The sequence below is a fragment of the Anastrepha obliqua genome, chromosome 3, assembly GCF_027943255.1.
Source record: "Anastrepha obliqua isolate idAnaObli1 chromosome 3, idAnaObli1_1.0, whole genome shotgun sequence".
In the NCBI taxonomy this organism is placed as follows: domain Eukaryota; kingdom Metazoa; phylum Arthropoda; class Insecta; order Diptera; family Tephritidae; genus Anastrepha; species Anastrepha obliqua.
Genome location: NC_072894.1, coordinates 132663394 through 132687675, shown reverse-complemented (window position 1 = coordinate 132687675; position 24282 = coordinate 132663394). Strand labels below are relative to the sequence as shown.

Sequence of the window (24282 nt, the reverse complement as noted above, 5' to 3'; positions counted from 1 at the left end):
AAAAGCGCTGACGCCCTGATTGCTTCACTTAAATGTTTTTTCATAAAGGTAGCAACATTAAGTGTTTTTGAGAGTAAACATTGAATACTTTGAAAGCGCGCATAGAGCACTGAGCGTGTGAGCTTAGAAAAACAAATAAAATACTTATATAATATGTACATTAGGGTGGCTAAAAAGAATATATTTACTCTATGCTTTATTAAAAACAAATGTTTAACATTTTTTATAAAGACCCTCACATTTTCCAAAATTAGATCTTTTACACATTTTTATATTTTTTTTTTTTTTTTGGTTTTTGTTTTTTTTTTGGTTTTTTTTTTTGTGTTTGCATAAAACTATAGCTCACTGTCTAATAAAACCCATAGCAATCAAATTTTCAAATTTTATAAAAAACTAGCATTTCCCAGTGGGCTTCGCACCACCATACATAAAATGTTTTTTTATATCGCAAGAAATTTTTCATATTAAGTTTTCTTTATAGAACTCGTAAAATGTTTAAACAGTTGAATTAGTTGATTTTTTTCATTCAACATACTTTCTAAAGATGTCACAATAGCCTTTTCTCTACTTTTTTAAAATTTGATTGTGGTGGTCACCTAAGTATATTATATACAGGTAAGGTGAAAGAGCCGATAAAAAATTGTAATTAAACTTTGATTCTTTAATTTCCATTTCAATTTTTTACGCTAAATAAATTATGCTAAAATATATAAATAAAGTTTTTCCAGTTCCTTGAATGATCCAGTTTTTATTATATTTTACATACAACCACAACAGTACAACAGAAACGCTCATAAGCGGCTGTGTATTTGTTGTTGTTTTTCCCATACAGGCATTTCGTATGAGAGGAAACCATTACTCACATAAAATGTCATAACTCAGGAACGGCTGCACCGATTTCAATCAAACTTCACACAAACCACCTCCTTAAAGATAGAAAAGAACCCTAAAATTTTTGTGTCAATCGATTTGGCGGTTCTTGAGTTATAAGATTACCAAGGAAATGTAACTTCTTTTTATATATATTGATTTATATATATAGATTTCACAATTTTTTCAACCCAATTTCACGGTTTTTAATTAAAATTTCAAAGAAGATGTTTGGTATGCAGTTTTATAGCTTATATAATTTTAGGCAATTTTAGTCAAGTTTGAAGTTTATTTTTTATAAGTTTTTTCTTTGCTGGTGTCGCTCAATTTCTCCATATAATTTTTTTTTTGTTTTGACGTGCATTTGTCAGGTACGAGCTAGCACACAATGAACATTTAATTTATTTATTATCTAAATATTAATTATAATTAATTTATTTAATTATTTTAAACTTTTTTCTTAAATCGTTCCTGAATCGCTTCCACGCCGCCTGTGACATGTCATTTGAATTTTCTCACAAAACGTGTCGCCTCGACGTATGTGTGCGCACATAATTACATTTTAATAATACCATTCACACATTTAATGCCCACTGAGTAAGACACATAGAAAAAAAGACGATTTCATATTCTAAAAACTTCTTTGAAAAATTAAAGAGAAGACAGTTCAAGTAGCTTTACAAAGCAAATGCCTTCTTCAGCCTTAAAGGAGGTTTGTGTTGAATCAAAATAAAACAAAAACCTCGTTTTCAATGAAGCTCACTTACGCGCTGTTCTCACTCTCCTGCACTGAAATCTTCAAAATTTTCACAACTCTCCCACTTTCTGCTCCCTTACTTTATATGCTGGCAGTAGTAGCATAACAAAAAATCACATTTATGTAGAACACATTTTAGACGAAAAAACTGAAAAAAGCGCATTAAAATGTGCGTTCAATTGGAAAATAAATTAAAACTCAATTCGCTTCACACACGAGCGCACTCGCGCGCTCTTCACTGCAGCCACATAGCCACTTGCTGCGCGGCATTGCCTATTGGCAAAAGTATGTTTGTTGCTTCAGCGCTTAAAAGTGTGCACTTAATATGGTATTTAATGAGCATTGTATGACGGCCACGCCCACACCCGCTACAACAACGCCTAACTACTTTCGTTTACTTCACACACTGCATTTTCACACACTCACGCCCAACGAACTGCCTCTGCGCGTACTTAATTTCCTATTTTCGCCTCCGCCTTGATCATCATCATCACCATCATTGGCAGCATCATCATTTGAACGTTTGACAGCGATTTTATTGGCGTTATGTGCGCCTCGTCTTTTACTTCTTTTACTTCTACTTACACAAGTACTTAAGCCGCTACACCACGAAATAGTTTGCGCTCCGCTTTTACCTCCACACACTCCAACCCATTTGTATGTTTGTAATCGTGTATAGATGCGTGTAGTTTCGAGTGCGTTGTTGTAGAAATTAATTGCGAATTGCTGTTCTAGGCGAGGCTTGTTAAATTTTCATTTTATTTATTTTTTCACGGTTTTACTTCGCATTTTCGCCTCTACTTCTACTTAGCCGAAAATGCAAACTCATAAGTTCAAGTTGGTGCGAGCAAAAGGATGTAGCAACACTTGGAAAATAGTTAAAATTTTCCCGCTTGATTTTGTGCGGAAAATGCGCGTAAAGATTTTAATTTAATTAGTGTGAAAGCAGACAGCGCGCAAAGGGTGGTGAAGCGAGGCAAGTGCAAGTGGTGAAGACGCGCTCAGCTGCATCTACTCGTAGTATTTCACAGCTGCTTAACTGCTTCAAGCGAAATTTCATTTCATCATTTTGCACAACTATTACTAATTTCTGTTTTATTTTCTGGTTAGTTTAAGTTTGTATTATTATTATTTTTTTTTTTGTCTTTTTTTGCTTTCTTTAATAAGTTTTCATCTTTGGTGTGCTTGAAAATAGTTTGAAGCGCATTAAAGTTTGTTTTCGTTCCGAAGAATATACACAGAAGCAAATAAAAATAGGTGCACTAAGTTTTGCTCTTAGCATGCGGTATTTAGTTAAAACTTCTTATGTTGTGAAAATTTGCTGATTAAACCACAAGCGGCTTAGCCGCTTAGCAACTGACAAGCTCTAGAGTGCGGAAAGCGCTAATACAAGTGGTGATAAATAATAACTAAATTTGGTTTGACTTATTTTCCTACTTAAAAGTGATTGAAAATATTTCTGGAATAATTTCGTAAACGCCTTACTATCGCGAAATGTCTTTTGGAAAGCTTTTAAATCAGGTGACATTTTCCGATGCTTAAAAAAATCGTAAACAGATAACGTAGTAAAAGTTCTGATTTTTTATTTTTGTTATTTTTTTAAGAATTTATTTTTAATTAATTAGTTTTAACAAAAAATATTTTCTGAAGTCCAGTCAATTACTATTGCTTTTCTAATAGACGCTCAGAAAATTCTGCATAAAGAATAATTAATAGAGTAGTCTGTTCAAAAGTTATTGCCATTTGAAAACTAAGTAGTTAGAAAATTTAAGTCCTAATATTGTGGCAGCCACACGTTGCATGGATCTAAACTATGCTACCAAAATTTTTTAGAGCAGGGGAATATGCAGAAAGTACCGTGTTGACCATGATGGAAAGAATAATGAGATGGCGCCTCTCGTGGTCCCGTTACTTTGCGCTCAGCGAATTTGACAATGAGTTACGTGGTTTTAGCACCAGTATGGCTAGAGTTGGGTTTCGGGAATTTCCCGACGGGAATTCTCGAGAAATTCTCGATATTTTTCTATCCCGAATCTCGAGAATTGAAATTTTTAGCATTTCGGGAAATCCCGAATCTCGAGAATGTTTCAAGATTTCTCGAGAAATCCATTTTTTTTTTTAAATTTTTGTTGTCAAATATTAAGAGAAAAAACAATTCTTTCAAAATTAAAAGAATACACATACATATGATTAATACCTGGAAACACCAAACTGTAACGGCCATTATATTACAAAAAATCGCACACTACATACTGTTTCGCAGAATCACATACAATTCACACCATAGTTTCAATTGCTATGCGAAAAGCCACAACAGTCTAACTGTTCCATTTGTTTGTTTGTTTGTTTTTTTTTTTTTGTTTTAGGGTGACTACAGAGTAAATGCTAGATGCGTTGCTATGCTATGTCGAGGGAAAGCACTGTAACATCAAGCTAATGAAGTTTAGTTTTATGTGTTTCTTATATGTAGCAGCAGTTAAGCAATTAGAAATGCTTTGAAAATAGTCAAGCAATTTCAATTTGTTCGCAGACTGCACAGACGACGTTTGTAAATTTATTTTTTGTAGTGACGGGGTACATTTCATTTTGTGGTACCTGATTAAGTATAAATTATACGTTACGTTAAGTATAAATTATACGGTTTGTTACTTCCTTTAAAAAACAAAATTTAAAACAAATTTTGAATTTTTAGCATTAAAAATCATGAGTTCAGAATACGAATACGACCAAGTGTGGCAGCTTTTCAAGCGATTTGACGACGAAGCAACATGTTTGAAATGCAATAAAATCATTAAATGCAAGTCATCGTCAACATCTGGACTTCACCGTCACATGGAGAGGATACACAACATGAAGCGAAGGGAACATGAGGCTCCAAAAGAACAGCCACCAGCCAAGAAGACCCGAACTCTTCACAACTTTTTCAATACTTCTTCCTCGCCTGAATCGCTTGAACAAATTGTTGCAAAATTGGCTGCAAAAAATGAAATTCCAATAGCCGCTTCAGCCGCTTAGGATTTCATCTTCCAAAGTGTCACAAAGCTGTTCTGGGTTTGGTTATGAAGTACTGCACGAAAATAAAAAGCCATTTGAAGATCAAAATTGAAAATTTTAAATCTGCACAGCGTAAGTTCAGCTTGAGCATCGACGAGTGGACAAGCGTGCGAAACCGACGTTACATGAACATCCATATATATTATGACGATGAACAATCTGACAACCTTGGCCTGGTTCGCATTCAGGAATCATGTCCCGCTGAAAAAGTATATGAGCTCGTAGATGCAAAGCTTTCAGACTTCAATATAAAACTACAGTCCGACATCGTGGCTATTACAAGTGATGGTGCCAGTGTCATGATCAAATTTGGGAGACTATCACCAGCGCATCAACAGATTTGCTACAATCACGGCATACATTTGGCGGTCATGGAGGTAATGTACCAGAAACGAAAAGTCGCAAACAGGATATACGATAGTGACGTAAGCGATGGAGACAATTCGGATGATAGAGGCTCCGATGAAAATGAAAACAATGCAGCCAGTACTTCATTTTCCGACATTAATGCGGAAAACGCTTCCGATGACGAGGACGACAATATCGTATTTGTTGCTGACAAGACGGTCACTATAAAGTCTGCATTTGAAATCGTAAAAAAGGTTCGCAAGATAGTTTTGAAATTCAAGAACTCGCCTGTACGGAATGCCATCTTGCAGGATTGTGTTAAAGAGGTCGAGAAGAAAGAGCTTTTCTTGCTGTTGGATTGCAAAACACGTTGGAATAGCCTGGAAACTATGCTGGCCAGATACATTTGCATCAGCAAGCATGTTCGTAAGGCGCTCGGCACTCTTAATTTAAATTTTATGGCCACTACTGACGCAGAAGAAAAGTATTGCGAGGATATCATATGTAAATGCTCTTAAACCTATACGTGTTGCTGCAGAAGCACTTAGTCGCCAAAATGTGAACTTACTTGCTGCGGATTCTATTCTCAAATTTTTGTTCACAAAATTGGAGAATCAGCACACCGAATTGGGCAAAGAATTCTCATCCAGCCTAAAAAAAAACTTAACAGCTCGTAGATCTAGCCGTTTGTTATCGGCCTTTAAATATTTCCACGATCCAGTTAACAGCTCTAGTGACAAATCTGAATTTTTCCACACCTGTTCTAAGACAGAATTGATAAAAGAAGCCGAAAACTACTTGGTTCGTCTATTTTCTACGAGCATTCAAGAAGACCAAGCAGTGTCTAGTTCTGACGATGATGACATATTTGCAACCAACAACGTCGATGAAGAAGATATGGCGAAACAGCTTGAAAAATACGTTCAGCAATGCTCAAAACCGAAAGCAGACAATGCGCAACATGCGGCGAACCAGATGTTTTCGTCGCTTAGAAACGAGCTAAAACTATATGAAAAAACTGGAGAGAAAACACAAAATGTTTAAAGACTGATCGGGGCTTTTAACACTGTTAAGCCAACATCGACTCAAAATGAGAGGATTTTTTCTGCAGCGGGTAATTTTGTGTTCAAAAAGCGTATGCGATTATCAGACGAAGCCATTGACAGTCTGTGTTTTTTAAAACACCATTTTGGGAAATTGTAAACATTATCACTTTTTCCCCCTATTTTAATAAGTATAATCCTGAATTATTTCTGTTTTGAATTTTTTTGTAATTATTTTTGTTTCACTTTTTTGTTTGCAATAATTGAAATAGTAATATTTTCAAATATTTTTTTATGTAATTTATACATTAATAAAAATAAATAAAAATAATATTTTATTGTATGAAATTCATTGCTCTTACACTGGTTTTAGATTTTTTTTTTTAATTTTTTGGAATTTTTCCCGAATTTTCGAGAATTCTCGAGAAATCTCAAAAATTATTTTCGGGAAATCCCGCATCTCGAGAATTGAAATTTTCGTTATTTCGGGAAATCCCGATTCTCGAGATTGGGATTTTCTCGGGAAATACCCAACTCTAAGTATGGCCAGATTACCATTTTCGTAACTTGATTTAGCTTTTTTTCTGTTATTTAGTCTCGGAGCTTTAGTTCTTTCTTCATGAAATTTTCTAGCCTGTTCTAATTAAAATGTAAGGTTTATAGTTTTGTTAAATATACATTTATTAATAATTAGTTAAATAATTCACTCAGCTTTAATTAGCTTTACTATTTTTTAACATCTAATAGCATTGCCCGCGATTGAAGTTGTTGTTGGTGTTCTTCTGCTTTCGGCAGTCAAATCTCTCTCTCGCTACTGCAGTGTTGCCTAGCTTTTTCTATAAAAACGCACTAAAATGTCCATTTAAAGAAAATAAAACACCAAATTTTTATTGAATTACTTAAAGAACTTTGTATGCGTGACAAATTGCTTTTAAAATGTGCGCTTTTTTAAATAAATGTGTTATGCTTATGTACAATTTAATTTAAGAGTTTTTTTGTTAAGGGAACGACTTTTTTGCTATATTTGAGGTTATGTAACTAGATAAGCTACTCTTTTTGTAAACATGTCATTATGGTTTCTTTAGTATTTTCTGGTATTTTGTTGCTTATTTTTACAATGAATACACCTCTTGATACCCTATGTCCCACTAAGGATTCATGGCCGGCAAACGATTACACCTCTATGGCTTTAAACCGCATTCAGTAAGTTCAAACGCTTTTTAAAATGTGTAAAAAGGTTTTCAATCTTAAGGAGAGTTGAGAAAAGAAGATTTAATATTCTTGCGTAGCCTTAAAAGAAAAAAAAAATTAAATTTGCTCTTTCAAAATATCAAATTTTATAAGAATCAACAAATTTTCTTTAACAGTAAAGTCTTCTCAGAGTGGCCTTTTTGAACCCTTTTTTGTTTAATAATATAGTTTTTTTTAACTTCCATTTTCGGTAGCTTTGAATTAAAGAAAAAGAAACAAACTGGAAACTTAAAAATTTTCGCATTTTGGGTATAAAAAAGCACGAAATTTATTGCGAAGAGCAAATGGTTGGCAACACTGCACCACTTGGCGATCGTGACGTGACGGCGCAATCTTGTTTCTATCATTCTTGCGTGTTGACTATATTTTTTCAGTGGAGTTGCGTAATTTCGACATCATCTGCTTGAGTTAGAAGCATCTAACCTGCTTTACAAACAATCAAACACAAATAAGTGCCTTTTCAAATATTTTTTTATTCTTCACCCAATAAAAACAAAATCAATCAAATTTGCGCCTAAGCCAGAACAAATTAATTAAAATACCGCAGCTCAATTTTTTTATGCTTTCCTTTTTTTGTCTCATTTATTTTTGCCGAGGGTTTTCTAAGAATTTTTCGCTGCGCATTAATTAAAGATGTCTTCGCAATTTCGTTTGTTTTTCAGTTATTGATTGAATGTTTTTTCATTAAGGGCTTATTACCCAATTTGTGGCTTACATTTAAAAATGAATGGATAAGATGTTGTTGCAATACGCAAGAAATAAAAATTCAGAGGAAAAATTATGAATTAGAAAAATTTTCTTGAAGAATACCTTGGAAAAAAGAAAAATATTTACCTAGCCATTTGCACTATACCCGTGTAGCACAAAAAAAATACCAAGCTGCAGGCAGTGGATTCTGGTAGAGAGGGCAAAAAAATGCATGCGATTTTTAATTTAGGGCAACTCAAGGCTTTCATTTGCATATTCGTATTTTACAGCAGCATGAGAAACTTTGTGATTCCTACATTTTAGGTATATGATGTGTTCAGCGGATCTAAGGAAAATAGGTGATCCACCCTTTTTTGTCTCTTTTGCGGAAAAGGACCAAAAATTCACCTAGTAGAGGGATATAGCGGGTTAAAATGTTCCACGAAAATATTTCTCAGAAAATTCTACTATATTTTCAAACTTCAACTTTTACGCCAGAAATAAGTCCGAATGGAAAATGTTGAATGGTTCACTTCGTTAGTGTGGATTGAAGAAAATTTTGTATCGCGAGAAACAAAAATTGGGAAAATTGGCATAAATCAGCTTTGAAAGGCAAGCACCCTAGTATTCCAAGCAAAATGTAAGTGTTATCAAATAAAGTTAATAGAAATCTTTTCTATCCAGATTTCACGCACTCGCTGCAATTACATTGCACCACCGCTACGCGTATGAAGCGGGAAATAAAAAAAGTGTTTAGTGGTCGTATCTTCTCAACAGGCAATGAAAAACTTTAGAGTGTCATGATTATTTTCCTAAAAATCATCTACCTCTCGAAGGTGGTGTAAAACAGTTATTAAAAGATAAAATGCCACATGCACCATCAGTTGCAGAAAATCTCTCATTAATTTATATACCACGCTGTTGGTTTTTTGTTGGCAAATTTTATGCCAAAAATGCTGGTATTCGATTCAAAAATTTCGCCACTAAATAACCGATACCACAAATCAAGTTTTGCAATTACTCGATAACTACTTCTATCTCTGCACGGCTGTATAAGTTCATAAGTGTGTACTCGTGCAGAAATACTTGGATCCACTGATGCCGCCCATAATAATCGCTCATACATATACACTCGTAAATAAACCAACTAAAAGTGAAAATTATACGCGTCGCTCAATTAGACGCCTTATTAGTGCTAAATCGTTGGAGTAACAAACAGCATTTAATGGTGTTGTTGCTCCGCAGCTCTTCAAACTCAAGCATAGAAACACTCTTAGTGTGGCCGTTTAACGATTCTCTTTTGGTATGCACCAGTGCAAGCGCAGCAAACTCAAATACAAACGCAATCGAATCGTATCGTTTCGAAATTAACCGCAAATCACATCAATTAGCGCTGCCAGAAGTGATAGCGTTAGCGAATGGTAGAGTAAGAAATTAAGTGATGGTGGTGGCTGCTGCTGCCTTGAGTGTCAGCTGTGCCATGCTCTGCTGCACATGGCAAACGTCTTTAACTCAAAGCCAAAATGTGGCGCTGTTGCCTTTGCTGTTCAATCGAGTTTGTTAAACGCGCTTAATTGCAATTAAATAACACCGAACTAAACTTTTGCGAAACGACTGCGAGGGAGATGGCGAAGAGGAATGAAGGATGCTTGGATGTACAGATTAATTTCTTTCGGTATATTGCAAGCAGCGTTTATTTTTTTTTGGCGGTATTTCTCCTGTAGCATTTTGGCATAATTTTTCATAATTCTTCCATCTAATTTCCTTTATATGGTTTAGTAGGTAAGTGCGTGCAACTCGTAATAACCTCAATTTAGACCCAGACACATATTAAATCTCGTACATTTTTCTCGTAATTCCACAGCTACTAGACAAAGATCGTCAGTTAAATATGAGACATATGAGCGCCCTAGGCATCATCGATGATCTACTGTGTACAACTTATTCGGAAGATTAGGGTGGTACTGGTACAGAGCGAATTTTCTCTTCCGCTATCCGACTTTGTTTAGAGGATGAGGGTGGTATAGAGAGTATTTGCTCTTCCGCTGTTCGGATTTCTACAAATTAAAATGTAAATTTTTGTGCCGGGTGTATTGGGAATGGACGGACTACATTCGCTTTTCCGCGGCAAGCAACTAAGATTCATAAAAGCAATGAATGCTCAATCTACAAATATATGAGTTTTCATACTTTTTTTCATTTAATTTTTTTTTTTAATACTTTTATCTTTTGACCTCTGCTTAAAACAACCAGTTCGCAGCATACGAAGCTTCTCATAACAAAAAATTGTTTGCTGTGTTTTCACCCTGGGACTACTATCTACTCACGAAAATACATTTGGTGATGAAAGCAGAGCGGCATAAATCTGTTGAAGCCAATCAGGTCGCTGTAATCAGCATCCCCAACAGCCTTCTTAAAAAGGCCAGTACAGCTGTTCTGATAACTTTAGCAAGCGTGCAAAGTTCTATATCAATGCAGAAGTCCAATAAAAGATATTGTCACAAAATATGCTCTGATTGTTTCTCTTTGTAAAAAGTTCGATTTTTTTAGAATAGAGAGTGCAAAGAAAAATATCAGGACCTCCCACCAATATGAACCAAACTAACTACTGCTGCTTTATCAATTATCGAATATTTAATTGCTTGCGCAAGCAAACTTTTCGCACAACTTTTCGACATTGCAAACACAGAAACCAACTTAGATGCATGGCGAGATATGTATGTTTGTATGTAAGACTTGACTTTTTATATTAAACGAGCATTTAACTGTTAAGTTATATCCACGCGCTGTACCCAACCAAGTGCTCCTCATTCGCCCTTACTGCTGCTCTCAAGTGGCAAGAAATAATTTTTTTCCCTGTTTTTCAGTTTTTTTTTTCATGCTACCAAAATGCTCATTCACTCAGAAAAACAGCTGCCTCAAATGCCGAGTAAGTAGCAAATCAATTTTTTTTCCTTTTCTTTCGCATCCACTTCATTCTCCACTTACGGGTATGGTTAATTTAAGTTGTGTTTTATAAAAGTTTAGTCGAAAAAAAGTTAGTTGTATAGCGTTTGCTCAGCCCCTCTTCGCATAATTCCAGTTACTAGCATTAAGTGTATGGCCTTGCGCAAATAATTGTGTGTGTGTATGAATATGCGTGCTATTACAATAGTTTGAGTAAGTGGAAATATTGCCAGTTTTTGTTTTAACTGCAGTTTGAAAACTTTTTCTATATGTTCAGCTCAGTTTCGCATTCGTTCGTAGTTTTTAATTACCTCCCAACATTTGTAACTATTGCTGTCTTTTCCATCATTTTGTTCTTTTCTAATTTTAGCTTCTTTTTCGCTCATTTCTTCAATTAATTGTATAAATTCTGGCAGCTGTCAATTTCCTTCCTCAGTGCCTGAGCTCCCTCTCTTTCTCTCTCTCTTTTTGTCGTCTACTGCAACCTTCTCTCCGGAGAAGTTGCCCAGTTTCCAAGTCTAACTTTCAAGCTCTATAAACCAGCATACAAATAAAATGATATTACAGAAAAAATGTCATTTTAAGTCAGGTACTGTCATTAGATTTCAAAGTTTTTAATTGACAGTAGCAATAAAGTAATAATTGACCTCATTTGTGGAAAGTGACAGCAATGTGAGTGGTGAAAGTTTGTTTATTATTGACAATGCGAGTACTTTTCGTTTCAGATTTCAATGCTTTGGCGTGAAATGAGTGTACGAGTATCCAAAGTAATTGCAATTTTTTAATATAAATGATCGGGTGTTTATTTCATTATAGAGAGGAAGGTATACCGTTAATAGTGGAAAATAACACCAGGCAAATGACCACCACGACCACGCTTACAGGAAAATATCCTTTTCATGAGATTTTCCATAACCGAATTGCAAAGTGGCTGCCCTATGTACTCGATAGCCTCACGAATTTCATCTTTGAGGTCTTGAATCACCCCGGGGCTTTTGGCGTCGACCTACTCTTTCACGTGCCCCCCAAGAAAAAAGTCACAAGGTGTTAAATCACAAGATCTCGATGGCCAATTATGATCACCTCTTCGAGAGATAACACGGTCCGAAAACTTTTCCCGTAAAAGATCAATAGTTTCGTTGCTTGTGTGGCACGTAGCGCCATCTTGTTGAAAATAAACGTTGTCCAGATCAATACCATCCATCGATAGCGCAATCCACTCACCAATAACAACTGTTATTGGAAAACCCTTTAGCTTTTAGATTAAATTGCCATATGACTCAGGTCGTCAAATTTACGTCAGTGCGTCGCGAATGTCTGCAATTCTCAAAAGGCTTATGAAACAATTTATTGAAATAGCGGGAGCTTACAAATTTTAAAATATTAAATTAAAATAGAATTGGACTAAAATAGTAAAAAGTTAAGAAGTTAAAAAAATTAAAAATTGGAAACATTAAATAAAAATAACAGCACAAAACAGAATATAATTAAAAAAAATGGCAATACAAAAAACCAATAATAAAAAATTATGGAGAAAAACTTACAAAGTTAAAAAGACAAATAGAAAAAAGAACAAAAAGTAGTAAGCAATTTCAAAGATAAAGTGCTTGAAAAAATGTAATATAAGAAAATCCTGAATGAATAATTAAACATTTTCATTTGTTTTAAAAAATCGCTTGATTTTTTTTGATAATTAATGATTTTTGATAAATTATTATATTTAAAAACATGTTCCAAATTTTTCTGTATTCATAAGTAAATAATTCTATAAATTAAATTAAAGATTAAAAAACATACAAAACAAAAATAATGGAAAATTATGAAAACAAAAAAAAATAACACATTAAAACATGTTTATTAAAACAGAATAAATGTTAAAACATAAAAATTAACAAAAAAAACAATGAAGAACAGAAAAAAAATTAATAAAAATAGAAAAACAAAAATATTGTAAAACGTTAAGAAGCATAAAAAATCAAAAAAGGCAAATATACGTAAAAAGCGCATTTAAATAAAAATAAATAAACAATAAAAGACAGAAAAAAAATTAAAAAATAAAATAAGATGAAAATACCAGAAACTAATAATAAAAAATCCTAAAAATAAAAAAACTACAAAGTTATGAAAACCAAATAAATAAAGAAAAAATAGAAAAAACTAAAATAAAACAAATAAAAGCACAAAAAATAGTAAACAATTGCGAAAAAACATTTTCAACATATTTTTAAATAACAACATATATTATAATTATAATAAAATATACTGTTATATTAAAAAATGTAAATAAAAATATATAAACATTAAAAAAGATAAACAATTAACAAATAAAATAAGATGAACATGCCAAAAACTAATAATAAAAAATTAAAGAAATAAAAAAACCTCAGAATTAAGCTAAAAATAGAAAAAAAAACTAAAAAAAAAAACAAATAAAAGCACAAAAACTAGTAAACAATTGCGAAGATAAAAACATTAAAATAAATAAAAATAAATAATTGGCGCGTGCACTTCTGTAGGGTGTTTGGTTGAGCTCTTCCTCCTATTTTGGTCGTACGTCTTGATGTTGTTCCGCAAATGGAGGGACGTACAGTTTTAAGCCGACTCCGAAGGGCAAATAATTGTTTACGAGTAGCTTTTTTCAGGGCAGAAATATACTCGGATGTTGCCCATTATCCGCCGAGGGGTGACCGCTACTAGAAAATACTGAATAAATTATTAGACATTTTTCATATTTTTTCATTTATATTTATTTATATTTTATATATATATTTATTTTCAATTTTTTTTAATTGCAAGATAATTTATTATATTTTAAATAATGTTCGAAATTTGTTCTGTTTTCGTAACATACATAATTTAAAATTTTTTGGTTTTGGTTTTTGATGAAATTTTCTTAAAACATCTTTTACTAAAGGAACTTAACTCATTTTATTCCTACACGCTTCTATTTTACTTTTTATTTTCCTTTTGATTTTTTATCTTTTATATATTTTTTACCTATACTACATTTTTTTATTTAATTATTAAATTTCCGCCAGACACAAAAAGAATTTTTATAAAAAATAAGCCTAAGAAAATATTAACTTCGGAGAAATTTACAACAGAGAAAGTTTGGAAATATTATTGTTTTCCTTCTTTAAAAATGCTTTTCGCTCATATTTAAATTTTATACAAAAATTCCTTTCAAAAAACAACGTCACTCAAAATTTCTTCTAATCCTTTTTTAGTGCAAATTGTAAAGTGCGAAAATGTGGCCTTAAGCAAAAGTACTCACAAAACTATTTTCAAACACAAATACGGTATAAGTAAGCGTTAGAACTTTAAAGAGCACCCGAGAGTATGCTCTCTTACGCACACAGCCACCCATACACTCATGAGTATAGCCACAAGTAATTGTGTAGTCAAAAATGGCAGTAAATTTTACTTGTAAGAATGCATGCATGTTTGTGTGTGTGTGTGTACGCGGTAATGCGACTCAAAAGCACTGCAGTGGCAATGCGCCAAAGCCGTAGGATTTTAATTATTCACGCATGCATAAGTAACTTGAACACGTTTTGGCAATAAAATTTCAACAGTTGAGTTCAAAAAAAAAGAACAAAACAAAACTAACAAAAAACGAGAAAACTATTCTTAATGTGCGAAAAGATATGTGCGAGCGTAAAACACAGTCCTGAAAAAATTAGCAAAAAAAAAATGCAAAATTACTGAAAACAAAACGACTATACGCACAGGCATTCAAATGAGAATGCACTTAAGTAAACCTTAACTTGAATTTTGTGTCTGCTTGGAGAGACGCAAATGCTGCTTTGCACTTATTTAAATCTTTGCTGCAAATAAGTCGCACAAGCACTTTATTGCCAGCAAGTTGAGTATATATGCGCATGTATATGTATATGAATGTATGTGTGTATACATGTATGGGTTCTTTGTGTGAGTTTTTGTCCTTTTTTACGCATACATATATGTTTGAATAGTCGGCTTAAAGTATTTGTACAGATACGAGCACAGTCGATAGGTTGCTGAAGTGCAATAAAACTTTGTCTAGGCACCCAAAAACTATTTATGTGCCAATGTATTAAAAAATTGTGATACAGTATACGAGCAGTATAAAATATACGTATAACATACAAAAGGACATGCGTGTCTATGCAGATACGTAGGTACGTATGTGTGCTTAGCCCGACCGCAGACCATGACATTGGCAGCAAAAATGGCAATAACATTTGGCAGACAGCAAAAATCCTCGAAATATATCATTCCTTGGTAAATGTAAAAGTCATGTTATTGCGGTGATATTGCATTTAGCTGATATATATCATAGTATATATGGTATGCATACATATATAGATGTGAGTGTGTATGTGCATGTGAGGATTTTTTTCTACATACAAACATACATGCGTAGATTTATTTATATATTGAGTGATATTCATATGAAAATCGCAGACAAGTTTTGGTTGGTACTCATTTGTATATGTGTGTGAGTTTAAAATGTGCGTGTGTGTGCACTATAACACCGATTTATTACGCTGCCGAACGCCACAAATGCAAATGTTAGTAGCTATTACTGACTTCGTCTATCCTTCTTTTGCTAGTGTTGTGGGCTACTCCAACATGTTACGTCTACTGCTGATTTTTCAGGAACCTACATACGAGTTCGTGCACTTATAGCCGGTCGAGATAGTGTAGTGTTTTAAGAATTAAAGCTATTGCGAATTAAATTTGTTCTCGAAAATATGTAAATAACAATATTTTGTTTCCAAATTTTTAAATTTTTTAAACAGATTTCGAAAATCCGAAAATCCAATAGCCCCACTACAATAGACGCAGGGCGCAGATAGTCTTGGGGACTCCACGCCATTCAATTTCCAAACTCTTAGCTGTCCTTACCGGTCATTGGACGATCGGCACTCACGTAGAAAAGCTGGGCTTACCATTTATTCCCAATTGCAGAATCTGTGGGGATCTTTTAGCGAAGGAGACTTTTGAGAATTTTCTGTGTAAATGTCCGAGTTTGGTAGCCAGACGATTAAGGTCACTGGATGCTCCTTTCTTGGACAGCTTAGGGCAGTGCCTCTACCTAAATCCCTTCAATCTTTTCCGGTACATCAACAGTTCTCGTTGGCAGTAGATTTCTGCCTGTTGGAGGTCTCATAATGGTTTCGAAACGACGCTTTATTGTTACTTGAAAAGTACCAGTCTGGTACTTTAACCAATTCATTTAAAGATTATTTCAAAACACTCGGTATTAGGCGCTTAATATGCAGAGAACCTTATTCTGAATTTCTTCGAGTTCAGGGAGTTTATCAGTCCAAGTTTTTCTACGTCATTTCAATCATTTTGACCCATTTCATGTATTTCACTTTGTCCCTGTTTCATTTTATTCCCCCTTGGCCTACTTTAGTCCATTGAATTTTACATGATTTGCTACTATTACTTTTCATTTCAGTTTATTTTCAGTTTATTTCATTTTACTTCGCTTCATATCATTCTCTTTAGTTTCATTTCATTCCACCTTATCATACCAAAGAACGTACATTTCATTTTTCTCATTTCTTTCCTTTACCCTTCATTTCATTTCATTCCATTCATATCAAAGTACTTAGGAAGCTAATGCCCTCCAATCTCGAAACGTTCCACCAAACAAAACTTGGATAGGAAATGTCGCTACATAAAAACCTATTGGAACTTATTAGAACCAATTTGGAACCATTAAGTTTTTTGGTGTGGTGAAATTTCTCACACAATATATTGACTAGAATTTCAGCTTCTTATCTTTATAAAGTCTCTGCTTACACAAATTCATTCCAATTCGCTTCATTCCATTTCATTTCATGCCATTTCATTAATTCACTTCGTTTCATTTCAATTACTTTGCTCTTAAGAATTTATTTCCCCACATCATTTTACAATGTTTCACTCTTTCTCTGCCTTTTGTTCATCTCTATTATGCATATTCGCTTAAATTCAATATATATTTTTTTCTTTTGAAAGTTTTCTCATTTTCATTTCCATTATCATTTCATTAACCACACTTAATTAGGCTCGTAACACCCATTTGCTTCTTTTTTCAACAACTTTTGTTATCTCTGCTCGCTTCCAACGGACAAGCAGATTTCCCATGTTTCTGCATATTGCGGCATTAAGCTATCATCCCTTTCTCCTTCCCCTTTCTTACTTGCACATTACATGTATTTAAACTAAAGTATATTATAAGTTGTTTGAAAAGAAATGTTATCGATATTGAATTTCCAGTTGGTCGCTCATACGCCTAGTAGACAGACGTAGACATGTACGAGTAGACAGACACGTTTCCGTTGCGTGTCTTTTGTCTGCGTTGTACATCGGCAGACATCACGCGCTCATTCTCACCACACCAGTGGCATGACGACATTTAAATAGCGCATACATGGATACTCAAACATAAATAAAGACGGGATCACCCGCAACAGCCCAACTATCCCATGCTATGCCATGTAGTGTCAGCTTGATTTTCTGTCTCACAATTTCCACCGTTCAGTAGTTTGTCCTTATGCGATTTATTTCTTTTTTTTTGTGGTGACGACCCAGCGCTTCACATAATCGAATTATCATCATGGCGTCAGCAAATGATTTGTTTCTACTGTTCAACATTATCCGGACCTGGATTTTCTTTTTCATTTTGTGCGCCACCAGCTCAATGGCACTCCTTACTTCTTTTATTGTTTTTTTTTTTGGCATTTTCCTTTTTATTTATATCTGTTTCTTTTTGTCCAGCGTCGCACTACAGCTTTTTACCGCCACCAGTGCGATTTTTGTTTGATTGCAAATCCATTTGATTTGCAGTGAAATGTTTGTAGATGTATGTAGATGTGAGAATGTAAGTAGCATAGCAAAAACTAGGGTACTCCATTTGGCAAATTTTGCATACAATATCTCTTGCTTTCCGCTAGCCCTAACCTTCCTGCTATTTGCTACATATACATCTTTCCATCCCTCCTCATTGCAGGCGCCCTTTTTTTGTGGTGAGGTTATGTTCGTTGTCAGTTCGTTTATCCTTTTGCGCAAATCCTTTTATACAAATGAAATTCGAGCCAAAAAGGCGATAAGCAGCAGTCGCATTGCCATACCGAAAATGACAAAAGCTAACGCATAGTGCGGGAGATGGGGCTCAATAACGCAGTGACGTTGTCATCTAGACGCAGACGTAACACATTTATATCTCACACCAGCGCAGGCAACTTCTTGTTCTTTTTCACTACAGGAACAACTTCAATCAGCGCTGCATGGCAAGGAAATCAGTCGCAAACCCCAACTCCTGGCACTGCCCATGACATTAACATGAAAAGAAAGGACTTCACTGGGCAGTGGCGCATTTTTCTCTGTAATCCCTTTCTTTATTCATTCATTCATTTCATTTTTTTTTTTTTGTAGTTTCTTTGCTTATTTGGCTATTCGGTTTCGGTTGTAGTTCGTTCGTTAAGAAAAACGAGAACGGAAAATTAGGTGTGATTTTAATGGCCGCCACAGTTGTCGTTTAGTTTCATTTTGTTTACGGTCCTTCCACTTTTTGCTGGCTAGGCTCTGATTACATTTCGTACTATTTTTTGGGCTCGCTTTTTATAGCTTCGCATTATTACTACAAACTGGGATTTTTATGGTGTGTTTCATGGTCAAATGGTTTAATTGATTTCGCTTTCTTCTTTTTGCAATGTTTTTATTGTGCTTTGGCAGTAGTCTTTAAGCATTAAAGTAAAATGATACACAACAAATGGTTGATAAAAAACCCCGTAAGCCCTTGACCAGTGTGTACTGGTAATGTAATATCAATTTTTCGAGTACTTAAACGCATTAAAATTCTGTCTAAAGAGTACCGGAAATTAATCGATAGAAGAGATTTTATTTCCTTCTTTATTTCACTCGTCTTGGGTGCATGGGGACTCTACAAAGCTTTTCTATCTGACTTGGAAGATCAGGTAGTTATTTTTGCAGATACAAATTTTATATTGGCTGCTGCAAGTTCGCGGAGTGTTGATCTGCTCCAATTGTTTTTTGGACGACCTCGTCTTCTTCCTTGCGCGTTCCATTCTAGCGCCACTTTTGTTGTGCTGTCAGGATTCTTTCCATCTCTATTTTCTTCTCTCGATTTGCGTAATTATGGCTTGTTGGCCAAGAATGGAATACAAAATATTTATTAGTCATTCAAATTTATTCACCTTCACTTAGACCGTTTCCGAAGTAATAGATGTGCATATGGCAATGAATCATCCAATGATTAAAGTATTTTCAAAATGTTGTATCTTTTGTAGACTGTGCACTGAAAACAGGTGCAGTGAAGTAGTAATTTAAGTCTTGAAAAGAAAAACTTTGTTCTGGCCGTAAATTCAATCACAATAATAGCCTTGGGATATGATGGGTTATATAGTTAGCTTTTTCAAACACCACGTAATACCGGATAATATTCGTAGTTCTCCGTCTCGCCTTTTTTGATTTTGGAAATACCTTTAAATGAGCTTTTTGAATGATCAATTCCGTGTAATACCCATTTTCTAACTAGTCGTAAACGAAAGAAAAATAAATTAAAGTGGTGTAGTCTCAAGAATTTAGAAAAACTAACTCACGAAATCGAAAAAGAGGGAATGAAGTGGCGAATGACTAATGAAAATGTAAAATATGAAATGACAAGTCGCAATTAACAACTACTGATAATTGGCAGATGATAGACGGATGAAGTCACTGGATGATAGAGAACAGGTGACAGGTGATAAATGACGAATGACGGAAATTTATCATTAACAAACGCTTTTAAGAATGACACATGACAGATAATAGATGATAAATTTAGTGGATGACAGACGAGAGGTGGCAATAGACAACAAATGATCAATGTCAAATAATCGATAACAAATGAGACATAGGACAAATGAATTATGACAAATTACAATGAATAACAATGAATGACGAGCGAAAATCACAAATCACAAATTATAAATAATAAGATGCAAATGACAATTTACCATTGACAAATGACAAGTGACAGATGACAAATGACAAAACAAAATATGACAGATGACGAATAATTTTCAATTTTATATATATATATATATAGAATTTTTATAGATATAAGGCTAAGAAGAAAACGCATAATTTAAGTTGAGTGATTTAAAATTCAAATCTATTTTTTCGCCCAATTTGAAATTGGATCGACCAATCAATTAGATCTTAATTCACCTACTATTAAGATCCTTCTAGGTTGTGCTATCTTATGCCACGTTTATACCCAACAACAATGTAACATTTAATACCGGCAATAAAAAATATTATATTTGTTTGTTACTTGAATTTCGCCTTCCGCAATACTCAAAATATGCTCACCCCACCTATTTTTGATCAACACTTTCTAACAAATACCCGATCGGTTTCTCTTTATTCCATAGATATCAACAAAGGTTCACCCATCGATTATAAAAGCGGCTCCGCCTGCTCAACACCCACAAAAGACACACTAAAAGGTTACGAGCGCAGCACGAATAATTGCATGGGACCTGTGCTTCCACCGCGCAGCGTTATGAGCGGCCTGCCAGCGCATCACTACTCGACACCGATGAACTTCCGCAAAGGTTTGGCGGCGCGCTGGCACCGCTGGCGTTGTGCGCTCAATATTTGCTTGGCGGTTTTTGCGTTACTCGGCTTGATTTCAATAGTTCTTTATGGTAAGTTCACAACACCCGCACTCGCACATGCGCGCTTCAGGCTTTTTCTCCTTTTTATTGCTTTTCATTTATTTTCATTAAGTTTTCTTTCGCCATTAGTTAAAATTATTTCAATTTATTTTCAATTATTCACTTCAATTTTCTTCCTCTTTTCGTCCACATGTCACTCTCAGTATCCGGAGTGCTACATTTATCCATCGACGAACCACGCACAATTCTAGTCGGCAATGAGGCATCCGAAGTGACGGCCGCCAAAAGCACTAATACGGATCTGACGAAATTTGGACAACCCACCACGGTCACTGCATCAACGGCAACCTCATCCCTCTCATCGATTTCGGCATCACAAGCGGCAGCTTCAGCGGCGGCTTCAGCGGCAGCAAACGGTAGCGGTGGTACGATTGGTGGCGGCAGCGGCAGTGGCGTTGGTGGTGGCACCTCACCATCATCGACTGCCTACCAATCGCCAGCATCGGCGTCATCAGCTGTAGCTGCTATGGGCACGCCAGGAGCAGTAGCGTCTTCACCCTCGTCATCTCTATCCTCTTCGCTGGCAAATGTCAATAATGGAGGTAATTATTTTCAACTTTTAATAATTTTTAAATGAGTTTCGCTTGCTCGCTCAAGAGGGGCGACGAGAGCATCGAGAACGACATAACTGTCGGCAAATCAACGAAGAGCTGAAAAATAAAGTAGTAGCTAAAAAAATAAACGTAAAATAAAGCGCGTGCAGGAGAAAGCAAGGCGCGCAGGCAAGGATGTTACAGAAAACAAGAACAAAACAAAAAAAATGCAGGCTAAAGTTTAAACGAAATCAAATGAATAAAATTGTCACTTGAATTGTGTGTCTAGCGCGGGATGAGGCTTGGCTGGCTGGCTGACTGGCTGACTGGCGTTGCGAACACGGCAGACGGCTGGGAACCGGCTTGACGACGTTGTTTTTGTTGTTGGCAAAAGGATATCTTTGTTTAGCCAAAAATGCTTATTTTTCATTTTTTCCCCGCTTCAATTTATTTGTTTTCGGCTGTCGTTTTATTTATTTACCGCCGTCTGTTGGCGACAGCTTCGACAAACTTCTTAGCCATAAATAGACCACGACAATAGCGGCAAAATCGAAAAAATCGCTTGCTTTCTTTTGTTGTTGTTGTGAAATAAAACACTCAAAATAGAGTGTGGCAAGTAATAGGCACATTGTAAGCCGGAAACCGACGCCGGGAAGTTGGAACTACAAAACTGAAGGCGAAATTGAGTTCAGAGCTTATTTAATTTTTTTTTTACAAAAAAAACTTTTTACCTAAACTAGTTTTCTGCATTTGAAGGAACCAAATTTTCGGAATTTAATGCTAATTGAAAATTTCGTGCACAGCAGTTCATGTAAAGGCCATGCAAAGCCTTAGTTAAGCGAGATTATAGAATTGCAATTTTTTAAAAGTTTAATCCAAACAATTTTCACTCAACTCAAAAAAGTTAATATAAAATAAAAAAAATGAAATAAATTTTTGCAACTACATTTATTAAAAAAATTAAGTTTAATGAAAAAGATGTTTAGTCTTTATTGGGTGTGCAAGTACGTTTTAAAAGATTTTTATATTAAATTGCGGCGTTTTATATTAAATTGCGGCTATTAGGACGTCCCAAGAAACAATACATAGAATAGATGTATAGAAAAAATGGACTTTCCCCTAAATTTTTTATAAAATTTTCGAATGAATTTGGTCTCATATTTTAGTTTCACACAAAAAATCTAGTGCGTTATTTAAAAAAAAATTTAACTATTTTTTCAAGGTGGTTCCGAAAACTAATAGAAATTAAAAAATATATATAAAAATTACAAAAAAAATGTAATCTCGGTTTTTTTATTTTTGCTATTTGTAGATATATATTTAGACTTTTTGTGATCTCAAGATCAGAGTACATACCTTTTATTTCACTTTCTTAGGCAACATAACTTTTCTCTTATATTTAGAAAGTCCTCCTCTGTTTGTTCCGCGTTTAAAAATTTATTAATTCTTCAGTTCCCACAATTCACCGACAGATAACAGGATTTTAGAAAAATAATTTTGTAGCCCAAAGTGATTCTAGAGTAAGAAAGACGTTGGCTATACCTTCTATTTACCTTTGTCCAAACATCTCTTTAGCCCTTCGTTGGGCACCCGGGTCTGGCCAGACTTTTTTGACTTCGGACGCGAATTTATTATATTAATTAATATTATAGTTAATGACTTGAGCTTTCAGGCAGCTGCCTAAAATTTAATTTTCTATCGATTTATGGATTTAACCTTTTCAAAAGGTCCTTTCTCGAACAAGACGAAAAAGCAGACCCGGGTGGTTTTAAAAAGGTGTCCAACGGAGGTTTAATAGAAAATATCCATTACTCTTACCTGTTGAATTTCAATAAAAAAAAGTGGTACCCAAATTTCATTGAAAGAGTAATTTCAGTGTAGTTATTGAACATAAAAGAATGAACTCGTAATAATTCATGGTTTTTTATTATTTGAAAGGCGATCCTTACGTGCATGCAAAATAATTACAATATAATATGTTTTATAATACAATTTTCTTAACAAAATTTAGTGTTAATTGTTAATTTCTTTTAATTTTTTTTTAAATTTTTTTTTTCGATTTTTATTTTTTAATTGTTTTTAATTTTCACTTTCAAATGTATGTGCATGGAATTATGTACTAGGAATTCAGCTCGAAAAAACTTTTTCTCGCTCAGTTTGGCTTGGGGATTAGGCCCAGGATCTACTGCCGGTATGCCACGTACAATAAATATTAATATTTGAAAGCAGGAAATAGCGAAAATTTTTTAAATTAAAAGAAAGTCATAAAAGAAATAAAAATAATTTAGAAAACTTTGTCGTTGCCTTTGATTACTTCATGTTAGCTTTGATTTTTACGCTCTGCTTTGGCACCGAATTTCTCTGCAATTTTATTTTTGACTATCAAAAATCTTAGAAATTAAATACAAATATTCTCAAACCCAAACGTGCGCCAAAAATAAATGAATTCAAAAGCTAAAGATACAAAAATTGCGGAAAATTTGAGAAATGATTTTATTCCGTCCAAATTAACACAAAAAGTTCTTTATAAATGCGATCAATTTGAAGCAAAAACAAATGAAAATATGTTCGCACTCTAAACAGCCAGCCAGCCACAGCCCAGACAATTACATTTGCACTCGCTTGATATCAGAGTATTTACATACATACACACAAATTCTAACTCAAGCGCCACAACAAACAATTACCAAAATTACACCATAGAGCTTTTCCTTCAAAAGCGCTTGATTCCGTCGAGGCACTTGATTCCCTCGACGCGTTTGATTCCTTTCACCTTTCTTGGCATTTTGTGGGCGGCGATTCATTCATTGGTGAAATCGCATTAAAAACACATTTGTATTTAAATGACGTGCCTGTTAGCCACCATTTAGATAATTTGCGCAATTCAAAGCTGGCACACACAGACACGCACATGTGTGCTGCGTTTACAAGGAATGGAAGTCATCCAAGCAGTAATAAATTTTATTAAAAATTATTTAGGCAAATCAAAGCGAAAATTCATGCAAATGCAAAAATATGACAATAAAAAAGCATAGAAAATCAGATTTTAGGAAATTTAGGGAAAATTGCGA

At 34.4% G+C, this 24282-nt stretch overlaps 1 protein-coding gene across 1 annotated transcript in view; it reads left to right on the top strand.

Moving 5' to 3' along the window:
- Positions 1-24282, top strand: part of LOC129242237 (teneurin-m) — a 170278-nt gene that overhangs the window by 127062 nt on the left and 18934 nt on the right. The window contains exons 3-4 of the mRNA XM_054878792.1: positions 20373-20648; positions 20822-21220. Of these exons, the coding sequence (XP_054734767.1) occupies positions 20373-20648; positions 20822-21220 (675 nt within the window). The remainder of the gene's footprint in view (positions 1-20372; positions 20649-20821; positions 21221-24282) is intronic.